A 12,359-nucleotide genomic window follows, 5' to 3' on the forward strand; every position below is an offset into this window, starting at 1 on the left:
CATATAAAGGAAAGAACTAAGAACTCTCTAAACTGTTATTTAATCTGAACAAAATGTCTTTTGGGAAAACCTAGATTTAATTATCAACAAAAGAAAACTGATAAAGAACTATCAAGTTAAAAGAAAAACAAACTGATTGCAGTGCTCCAACAATTATACTCAACTCAATTAGACTCAAGCAAAAATAAATAAAATATTGGTCTAAAAGAACAATCTATGGCAAAACATATTTGCTCTTTAAACAGTCCTACTTATTTTAAACTATAACCCCATGTAACAAGACTCATCTTCATTCCTGTCTCCTAAAAGTCAATTTAATCTTTAAGGAGCAGCAATAGCGTGTCCACCACAGCCAGCAAGAAGGACAAATAGGTTTCCTTTTGCATTAAACCCAATTCTCTGATTGGGTATGTGCTATGTGGCAGGTACTGTGATAACCACTAAGTACATAATCATGATAAATACAAAATATGGTCCCCGTCTTTATAGGACTTAGGATTCTACTGGGGGAAAGAGGCATCAAGCAAGTAAATGCAACAACCAAATTGTCATTTTAAAATATGGTAAATGTTATGAAGGAAAACAGTACTTACCTACACTAATAGGGAATTATGAGGGGGCTTTTAGATTGGAGGCCTTTCTGAGAAGTGAGATATGTGGGACAAATACAACTTAGCCAAGAGAAGAAGGAGAATCATTCTAAGCAGATGAAAAAGAGTACGAGACAGTCCTATGGTGGGGAGAAATGGCACTTCTGGAGAAGCCAATGTAGCTGGAACATAGTGACGGCATGGCATGAAGGCCAGAGAGGTAAACAAAGCCACATCATGCACAGTCTTATTGTAAGCCTTTTAAAAGGACTTGAGATTTAAAACATTTCCTGGATAGTTATTACTGGGATGAAGAAAAGACTTATAAAAGGTAGACAGGATCTGGAGGCAAGAATAAGATTTCCATCTTGGGCATTTAAAGTTTAAAAGGGCTGTGAATCAATCAAATAGTGATTTTAGTGGGCAGCTGGTCAGAGGGGCCTAGAGCTCAGAAGGGAATCTGGCCTATAGACATCAATTTTTATTAGCATTTGGCTGGTGTTTAAAGCCATAGGAATGGATGAGCAAGAAGAGGGCTAAGAACTGAACAACTTGGATATTTAAAAGTTAAGAAGAGGAATTAAAGCATATAGAGGTGACTAAAAAAGAGACCGAAGGAGGAGAAAAAGAGAAGACAGTAATGACGTGGAACCCAAGAAAAGACAGAGTTTCAAGAAGGAAGACATGGCCAGCCATGTGAAATGCTGCTGAGATACTGCCTAGCAGTGGCTCTCTGGAGTACCAGGCAAAGACTCTGCTGCCAAATAATCAGCATGAATGAGTATGATGACTGATTAGCAGTATCTTCCTTCAGTGGTAAGTGTGAATCTAGTGATAGACATGCCAGATATTCACCTCCCTTGATAATGACTAGCCCAAATGATTGGTCTTCACTATATATAATCTAGCAGACTCTTCCCATCAAAATCAAGCATTTTCTTCTCACTTCACAGTACCATTACCCTACCTGAGAAGTGCACTGAACTCAAGTTAGAGAGCTATTAGGAAATTGATACTGCTTAAATAATAACAAACAAGCATTAAATAACAACAGACACCTTAGGAATTGGTGTATCTGTTCTGCAGAATGGTAGACTAAAGAGATCATAAGCTTTCATTTTTAGAAAAATTAGAAACTTCAATTTTACCCATTCAGCCAGGGTAAGGGCTAATGTTAGCATTAGCTAGCATTTCTCAATCACAACCAGTAGCCAAAGCCAAAATGTTATTCCTTTACATGTGTACAAAGAATTTTACTCCAAAGGTTTATACCCAGGAAATAAATGAGTCCAAGACTACTGTTCTCATCTGACTTAACTTATTTTCCAATGACAAGAAGCAGAATCTTAGCTACCCAGGTTTTTTTGAAAGTTTCTATCCAGAAGTGTTACTTTAGTCAGTCTAATTTAAGTAAATTTATAGGTGAAGCTATATTAAAGAAAATTTAAAACATATCTTTGTTATAACCCAAAATCCAAGTATCTAACTCTAACTCAGGCAGTTTTCAAGGTGTTGTCCAGGAACCTCTGGGGTGTAGGGGGAGACAAGCATACAGTGATATTTTCAAAAAGGAACATGATGGTGTGATGATACCATTAATGGAATGTGGGCTGTGTATTTGTGTTCCAAAATTTCTTAGTTTTAATTTACAATACAATAAATATTGATAGATAAAGCCCACATAAACAGAAGCTCTTTGGGGTCCTCGATAATTTTTAAGAGCGTAACAAGGTCCTGGGACAAAAATTTTAATAATTACTACTCTAAGTTTCTTTACAGCCATGTATTTTGTATGAGCTTAGGCTTACCCTGACAAAGTATCGCATGATCTTGTTCTGGAAATCTCCAGGAGGTAGCAATAAATATAATAAGACCTCACACAAATCCCTTAGGAATCCTAGAAATAAAAGAAGTAGCTATAACAACATTAGAAAATATGAAGTCTCCACCTACTCTTGATATAAAACACAAATAAAGGTAGAAATAAGCAGTTGCCTGATTATACCAGCTTATTACCTTAGTAATCAGTATTCACTAAAAATCCCTTTATTATTCTCCAAATAGCAACTATTCATTAATCAAACGAATACATATTTTTTATTCTGCCCAATTCTAACCCACATTTTGAATTGTTGAGAAACTTCAATTACAAAAGTGTTTTCCCCAAGAAGTTTTAGTTGTACCATGTATTCTACACTTCTACCACACATCTTTGCATACTTAAAAGTTATTTGCACATTTAAAAATACACTTGTAACTATTTTTCCAGGAAAGAACTTCCATTGTCTTGGCAGGTAATAACAAGAAGAGTATGCGCTTCTATTGGGTTGGCCAAAATGTTCGTTTGGGTTTTTCTGTAACATTATGGAAAAACCCGAACGAACATTTTGGCCAACCCAATATTTTACTGATTGAGGAGGGCTTGATTTACATAAAAGGACTGTACATTATTATATCTATTTCTTACATTTAGTTATTTCATATTAGTGCTAATGAAGTAGCAGTTAAGAACTGAATTGCACAATAAATATAAAAAAGGAAAGAAGGAAAAAGGGAAAAAGCGGAAAGGAAGGCAAAGAAATAAAAAAGCTGAGCACATTTTTTAAAATCTAAGAAAACAATTTCCACAACCAGAAATGCGTTTCTGAATTGTTCATATGCTGACACTTCCCGGGAATATAATTACTGGGTCAGAACGAACTTTTTGGCCAATGCAATAAACAGCTAATCAGAAAAATGTGCCAAGTAGCACAGACTCCTAGTCGTTGTAAAACTAGGAAAAGACAACATCCTCAGCTAAAGCTTATCGGGTCTAACCTCTCAAAAAGAAAAGTACATTCAACTCTATAAATTTCATTTGAAATATTATAATCATTCCCTTAGGAAATATTCAGGGTAACAGGTGTACTCTTGAAATAGAAATAATAAATTCAAGGGGAAGATAAATTACTATAGATCAAAAAAAGTAAATTTATAATTATATAATGTTTCAGTTTGCTGTATTTTAAAAGATGACGAAAGAGGTACTCTTTAATTGCCATCTTTAAATTTTAAAGATGACCTTAAAAGAGAAAAAAGAATCTGGAAACTATTTTAAAGAGTTAAAAAATACAATAAAGTGAATAGTAGCAGTGTCTTTACTATGCTGCCTGTCCTGTAAGAATAATTTCACTCTTAGATTTTACACTTATATTTGTTCACTGATTCTGCTAACTTGTCTCCAACCAATGTGAACAGTTACTGTTCTCAAAAAAGTTAAACTGAAAAGAAAACCTTCTTCATCTTTGGGAGATGTGCACACTAGGTCACGGCAAACGTCCTTCTCCATTTCAACTTCAACTTCAAAGAAGGTATCTACAAGATCTTCTGCTGTACCTGGACAAAGAAGGAACAATTCAAGACATACAGAATAATAAAGAAAAACAGATTTAACAATCCGAATTTTCAAAGGGGATAAAGATATTACCTTTTACTTGATCATCTTTCTCTGTTATCTTCTGTTGAGCCTTTCTGAATACTCGTAGGTGTGTGCCAAAATCATCTACAATGCGTGTAGTAAAATAAGGTTGCCAGTCTATTTCTTTTGACCTTACAAAAAACACATGACATAAAAGCATTATATAAATGCTTTTTTAATCAAAATATAAGTTTATTTAATGACTACTGAAAGACATGATTATCAAAAGAGACTGAATTTATTTATACTGAGATTTTACTCATTTAACCACTATTACACCTTAGCATTCCCTTTCAAGAGACCCAGTTTATCAAATCTACTTAAACCCTCGAACAATATTCTTTGAAGTATTTTATGTGCCAAAGCTTAAAAGTACTATCTAAATGCTTAAAATAAATAAGAGAAAAAACAACAGGTATATTATGCAATTTCTCATCCCAGACATAACAATATATTAGGAATTCAGAATGTTTTTGCTTGCTTTTAAAAGAGCAGTTGAGATATTTCTTGGTTCCTTCTGAACCCTTTCTGAATTCTCCACATTCTTCCTTTTAGTTATACGGTCCAAGTTTTGAACCAAATATCTTTGGTATGAGCCTGACTGGTTTCTGTTTGCATATAAAACACTTAAAAACTTAACTATTTGAAATAACTATAGTCACATGGAAATGGTTTAAAGAGTAATGTAAAATACCACACTTACCCATGAAAAAGGTGATTACTAAGTTTATTAAGTTACCTAGTACTCTTATCTCTAAAGCAACAGACCTCAACAAACATCACTAATTTAGTAAACCAGTGAAACAGATAACAAATACAACAGATAAACCCAGATTATACATCTCCTTGGATTAAGTGATATTTTTAAACAAACATGTTATTCAATGCTGTTTTCCTTAAGTTAGCACTAAAATTAATTCACCCCTTTAGGAACATACCAAATAAACAGAAGATAAAGAGGCTACTCATGAAGATGCTAGACAATGGGGGAGCAAAAAAAAGTTACCATAATTCATTATGCTAATTCACCATACCTGTATAATAAAGAAGCTAGTGAATAAGTTGACTTGATTACTGTCTTTTGAGAAAAAACTTTTAAATGTGGTAATGGCATTGAGGAATATAACAGATGGCTATTTTTAAACAAAAACATAAATTATTAACACTCATAATTTCTAATGCACAATTATGATTTTGTTATATACATGGAAAGAAAGAGTAAATTATAAGTACATGAATACAAACAATTTAACAAAAATAAATGTAACCTGAGCTCTGGGATCTGAGGAGAGGTTACCATTACTCAGAATGTAAGAGCCATGTATATAAGCATACACTAAACTTGGTAACAATACTCAGTCTCAACATAAAACCTAAAATAAAAACTTAAACCTAGAGGTCTCTAGAGTCTCTTTTTGCCCTTATTTTAGAAAGAAAAGCACAATCTGTGTAAGCATCTTTCAAAACTCTTTACATGAATATTTGTACAAAATCATCCAAACCTGAAAATTTTATAAGAACAAAATTTACTTGGTATAGGCCATTAGCTCATTTAATCCATAAAAGGTTCATTCTAACAAATTTAGAAGAAAGCAGAATATATAATCTTTCAAATTACATATGTTCTGTTTCATGGTACAGTGCTATTTACAGAATTTACTGAAATTTTCAAACAAAACAAAATTTATTAATTTTAGAAGGCATTTTAAAACCTATCTCAATTCATTATGGAGGATGTAATGACATTTAAAATGACTGAAAGTTAACAAGTAATGCAAATACATGAAAATTATTTTAAGTATTAAATACAGATTTCTACTTTCAATATACAAATATATTGAGGGTGGGGAAAACAGGGAACACAGTATTTTATATTCTCTATCCAAGGTCATCATTTTCCCTCTGCTTGACTCATTTACCCTGAATACATGCAAATCTATTGCAAATCTCAACTCAAAGGAACTGTTCTAGGTTAGGAAGATAAGAACAACAGTAGTACATGACTTCCCATTTACATAATTAGGAAAATATCTACTAACAATTTCTAGTAGTATTTGTCTTAAAATTTGAAAGCCACACTTCCTTCTATTGATCCACAGGTAGTTTTCTATTAGAGCTCTTAATATTATTTATTCTTAAGTCATGCCTACAGTCAAGGCTCTTTTTCACTTTGTTTAAAATATTCCCCCACATGACTCCTAGTAAAAACACCTGGATTATTACACAATGAATCCTATTATCTACACTTTCATTTTATTATTACTTAGAGGCTTTCACTTCTTGAATTTAAAAATGAGAGCATACTTCCTATATGACCAAGAGAATAAGGGATATGTTCAACCCTACCCTGAGAATATACAATTTATATTAGGCCCCTGAAGCTTATATATCTTGACAGAATGCTTGTAAGAATTACGATGGTTAATTAGGAATGCAAATAAGCAATGAAGTCTTCATTAAAGAACAAAAGGAAAAGTCAAACTACCAAGTGTAGCTCTCTGATACATTTGGCAGGCCTTATCTTCATCTCTAACACCGTCATCTTATTCCTGGCCTTTTAATTGATCTCCCACGTCCACTCTAGTCTACCCTCCATTCTATTTTCCATACAGCAGCCAGACTGATCTTTTTAAAAATACAAATATGATGATACAAAACAAGAGCCGTAAAAACCCTTTAGTGACTCTCCGATCATACACAGCTGGGACCCTGCTTACTTCCTCATCATTTGTTCCACTGTCCTTCCTTTTCTGTTCTGTGTTTACCTCAATACCTTTGGACAGACTATTCCCTCTGCCAAGTTTGCTCACCCTGTCCACTCTCCATAAATTTACCTTCGCTCCCCCACATTCCTTTGACAATTCTCACTTATACTTTAGAGTTCACCTAAAATGTCAATTCCACACGGCACTCTTCGTTGACCCTCACCCTTTGCTTTATTCCTTCAGACAAGGTCTGGATCTCTGGTTACATATTCTCATAGCAGCACATTTTTCACTTTTTATAGCACTTACAACCTGCAGTTAAATAATTCAACTGCTGAGATAAAAATCTCAGGAAGTCAGGGATTTTGTCTGTTTTATTCCACTATGTTTTATTCACTACTTGTGTTCCCCAATGGCTAAATAATATGTTAAACACTGGAGGCACTTGATACATACTGATTTATTGATTTCTCTTTCAGGGTCAGAGCACTGTTAATAGGTGCTTGGAGAATGGCCACATGAACCACGTACAGCAACTGCTTCTTTACTCCTTAAAGTTCTGAAATAGGACATATATTGAGAAGCTCTTTTTGCGTCTCTAAACCCCAAAGCTACTTAATGCTAATGCCAAAAAAAGGCAATGAATGTCCCAAATATGTGGGCTGAGACTGAGATTACATAAATTGCTTCACTGGGGCCATCTATTCTAAGCAGTATACAGCTCATCATCAGTAACACAAAAAACACATCAAAATCAACTAAGACTGAACTGGACTGAATACATGTCCTTGATTCAAGTAAATGATACACCATTTCATTAGCTGTGAAATTCAGCAAGTCACGTCACCACCCATGGTTTTTCTCTAGGGACACTTACAGCTTTAAGAACCTATGATTAACTACATACCCATCCCAATACACACACATGCGCGCGCGCAGGAACACAATACATAGAAAAGTGGTAACTGGTAAGTAAATCGAAATATTTGATCAAAAGAAGGAATCATGAATGTATTTCATTTTAACTTAAATCATATAAATCTTTCAGTGTAAGACTAAGATAAGACCTTTTGATTAATGTTTTGCTAAGTGTTATTAATGTGGCCTTTGTCTTGAATAAACCATTCTCACATTGAGGAAGTTATGGTTTCCAGTTTCTTTTAAATGGCATTAACAACTAACGACATCTGTGAACAAATCCAAATGCAGAGTAAGAGTCTTTCAAGGCTTTTCACCAACATTTTATAGTTGTCTTTCACACACCTAATCCTACTGTGATCTATTTAGCAACTAGCTGAGTAAATTCCAAAGCAAGTGACCTCTTTTTCATAGGAACTACCCTGTCATACTCATATTCTTTAATCTATGTAGAAGTAAATTAAATTATATGATTATAATAAAAAGTATAAGCAGGGTACACAGGTTCAGAAACAAATACAACTTCCTTTTTTAACACACTCAATTGTCTTCCTCCTCTAAAGCATCCATGCTCAGCTCATACCACAAAACAATTATATCAGACTTTCTGTGCCCAAGAATCAACAAGTAACTTCTGATAAGTTTAGAAGTCAAAAGGTAGGGACAGAAGTGGACAGAAGTACTAGAATGTAGCCTATTAGCCTAGCTTTAATGCTAAGGGCATGAGTCAGTATGTCTTACAAAGGGAATGGAGAATAACTGGCTAACTAAAGAGAATTTCTATTACAGTAGTACAGAACTGGTACCATTCTAAAAATAGCTTACAATTTTTTTTGATGATACCCACACACAGAAATAAGTAGAAGTTAGTTAAGTGCTATGTCGTAAGTCAAAAAGGATTAATTAAAGAGGCCACACTACAAACATATTTTGATGAATGACTAGTATTTAAATGGGGTAAAGAAGGATATAGGAACAGACAAAAGAGGGATATGAGCATGGCCTATGCAAGAGTCATCACGTAGACCTGCCTAACTAAAGAAGTGGGTGACCATTTGGCAATAGAGGCAATCTTCACACACTGGGCAGAATACTGCCCTGGAAAAGGTCCTTTATGTCAAAACGATAAAAGTAAAAACTGATTTTCCCACAGAAACAATCCTATAATAAATGTTACATTCCTGATGCTGTATTATTTTTTCACAGAAATGACTACTAAGACCTTATTTTAAAACAGTGAGAATGACATAGTAGGGACCTCCCTGGCGGTCCCAGTGGTTAAGACTCTGCACTTCCAATGCAGGGGGCATGGGTTCGATCCCTGGTTGGGGAGCTAAAGATCCCACGTGCCGTGTGGTGCAGCCAATAAATAAATTAATTAATTAACTAATTAAATAAAAAAAGAATGACACTGTATCTGCATAGTATGTATGTACGTATATGTATGTATGTGTATATATATACACACACACATATATATAAAGACTTTTTAAATGTGTATTAATCAATAAAGGTGATGTAATAACCAACTGCATAAAATTACAATAATATGTATTAATCTCCTATATGAGGTCTTTTACCTTCTAATTACAAAATTCAGACATTTAAAAAAATCATTAGTATAGTAAAATTCCTATACTAATGATTTCTAGTTTTTCTGGGTAGATTTTGACAAGCATCTTTGAAGACATTTTGAGAAGTTTTATTCCACTAGAGGATTTTTAGATCACTGACTCAGACATCTTTTGCTGAAATTGGGTGTCCTATCTGTGAAAGAAAAAATTCCTTCCTTGAGTCACGGAATCAGACAGTAACTTCCCCCTCAGACTTCACTATTATAAAGGATATACTCTTTAAAATACATAAACCTTTACATGTTTCCGTCCTTCAAGAGTCCTTGAGGGAGTACGCTGTTAGCGTCAAAAGCTTCAGCCTAAAATTGAATTTGAGCAATATTTTAAAAGCAGAGAATTATAAACTTGCTCCTAAATCCATTAAAAGATTTTCCCTTCTTCCAGTCTCAATTTGCTCATATTATAAATACTTCACGTTACCATAACCACCTCCCTAGAGCACCTTTGTTTCCCTTTTAAAATCTACTTTAAGGATGTAGTTATAAGGATTGAGTATAAAATAATGAAACTGAACTTACATTAAATTTACTATTACTCTATACCATAATTCTTAAAAATATATGGAGAATTACTCTTTCATGGGAGCTAAATTAGCAACCACACGAGGTAACAACTTTCATTACTTCATGGTTGCTAACCTGTCTGCTCCCTTCCCTTGGCTGCACTGTTGTATGCTGAGTAGGAGAGCCAAAGGTGCACATCTCTCTCCTAACTCCACATTCAGTGACTTCATACTGACAGCTTAAAAATCAACCATGGTGGGAGTATTTACACTTCACAAAACTTAAAGGAGTCGACTTATAAAACTACAAATTTATTGTTTTCAGTATTCAGTACAGAATAGTACTAGTTTGGATAATCAAATAAAAATTTTTAAAGTTTCACTGATACAAGACTTTTAACTACAGAGAAAAGACTGGTCTAGTAAATATCTTTCAAGTTTAAGTCTTGTATCCTTTCTGACCGTGGAGAAATACAATAAAAGGTTTAAATAAAGTTTATCATCACCCTACTCTAAGATCTCCTATCAGTAAAACAACAGACTAGAGGAGTACTTTAATCCCAAAGTAAATTAAATCTAATTAGCAACCCCACACACTATAAAAAATAACTCCCCAAATGGTATTCAAAATGTGGGGTGTGATAGAGAATGTGAGTGAGTGTTTTGAAGAGGAAGTATGAGTGAAAACAAACAAATCAAGATTAGTACCAACCATACCAGGGAATCTCAGTCTTTTAGAACTGAAAGAGATCTGAAATAATTACCACAAACCCCTGTAATTACAGAGCCAAAACTTAAATTACTTATTCTAGATTATATAGTTATTGAGATCAAGGCTTTGTTTAAAAAAAAAAAAAAAACAGAAAAACAAAAACAGGGTTCCTAACTTTCAATTTGGTGTTTTCTCTGCTATACCTTAACAACACAAAACCTTCTGACTCATAAACGTTATAAACAAATTGGTAGAAATGGAGAAAAATTTAGGCATGCAGTTTTATATAACCATAGTAAAGGAAATGGTATTTAGTGAACTATAACTCCACCTAAGAAATCCATCCAGTTCTACATCCTGTGCCCCAATGCTTCAAAGAGGTCAAGGATGCATAACTTTTAAAGAACTTGGATCTTCAAATATAAAGAAAAACTTAGATAGAGGAACACACATGAAGCACACTCTATTTTAGGGGTTGAGTATAAAGAACACAGAGCTGGAAGCCTTAATCAAGCTACAGGAAAAGAAAAAAAATAACCTGGGGCTAAGTGTGAATCTTCTTAAGTATAATGTTAAGTATTAAATATTAAATTCATGCTATTAAGTATTTTAATAAATAAGGTTTTCAGTAAAATTTACCTGATAAATGAAAAATTCCTAGACCCAACAGCGAAATATATTAAATTTTGTGGAGAAAAATTACCAAGGAAGTCATAAATGGAAACTCAATTAACAATAATTTATTGAGTATTCACTACCTTATCATGTACAAAACACTATATTTAAGCATTAGTTTCAAGATAACTTCCCAAGGAAATAAAGATTCAGTGGCTACCTATACAAAAAATGTCATCTACACCTGAAAAACGGTTTATTTTATTTATGTGTTTGCAAGAATATAAAAAACAGAGAAACAGGAAAAGGAATTTAGTTGCAAAGTCATCCTAGATATTTTTATTGCTGAGCAACAAATGTTTCTGTCTTGGGCTATAAGAATAATACATGCCCGTTCTGTAAAATGTAATTTCCTTCTTTAGATTTTCTGTATCAGCTATAAATTAGCCTTAAATCCACAATCCAAAGATCACTGTTAATATTTTAGTGTTTTTCTTTTAGTATCTTTGCTATGCTCACATACTTACAATTTTTTACACAGCTAAAATCATATAGCGTACACTACTTTGTGTGCTTTTTATTCTAATGTATTTCCTACTTCGTTAATACTACGTAATATTTTAATGTATGCAAATCTATGTATTCCAGGGGTCAGCAAACTCTTTCTCTAAAAGAGCCAATTAGCAACTATTTTAGGTTTTGCAGGCCACATCATCTCAGTCAACTCTGTCACTGTAGCACAAAAGCAGCCATCGACAAAATGCAAACAAATGAGCATAACTGTCCAATAAAACTGTACTTACAAAACCAGGCAGCAGTACAGTACACTCAATAATAAAATGACAAATAACCTAATTTTAAAATAGGGAAAAGATCTGACAGACATTCTCTATATACAAATGACTAATTTGCACATGAAAAGATGTTCGACATCGTTAGCTATCAAGGAAATGCAAATCAAAACCATCATGAAATACCGCTTCACACCCACTAGGATGGCTATAATCAAAAAGACAGACAATAACAAGTACAGGAAAGGATGTGGAGAAACTGGAACCCTCATACATTGTTGGTGGTAATGTGTAGCCACTTTTTAAAAGTTTGCAGTTCCTCTAAAGGTTAAACTAAGTTACCATATGACCAGGAACTCTACTCCTAGGTGCACATCTAAAAGAAATGAGAACATTAAGTCCACACAAAAACATGTACATGAGTGCTCATAGTAG

General features: G+C 33.7%; 1 protein-coding gene across 1 annotated transcript in view; it reads right to left on the reverse strand.

Moving 5' to 3' along the window:
* The window catches only part of SNX13 (sorting nexin 13), a 138,028-nt gene that overhangs the window by 70,484 nt on the left and 55,185 nt on the right, over positions 1 to 12,359 (reverse strand). The window contains exons 6-8 of the mRNA XM_030857129.2: positions 4,057 to 4,178; positions 3,864 to 3,965; positions 2,399 to 2,487 (exon numbers count right to left, since the gene is read on the reverse strand). Of these exons, the coding sequence (XP_030712989.1) occupies positions 2,399 to 2,487; positions 3,864 to 3,965; positions 4,057 to 4,178 (313 nt within the window). The remainder of the gene's footprint in view (positions 1 to 2,398; positions 2,488 to 3,863; positions 3,966 to 4,056; positions 4,179 to 12,359) is intronic.

Source organism: Globicephala melas, chromosome 9 (genome assembly GCF_963455315.2).
Source record: "Globicephala melas chromosome 9, mGloMel1.2, whole genome shotgun sequence".
NCBI classification, from domain to species: Eukaryota; Metazoa; Chordata; class Mammalia; order Artiodactyla; family Delphinidae; genus Globicephala; species Globicephala melas.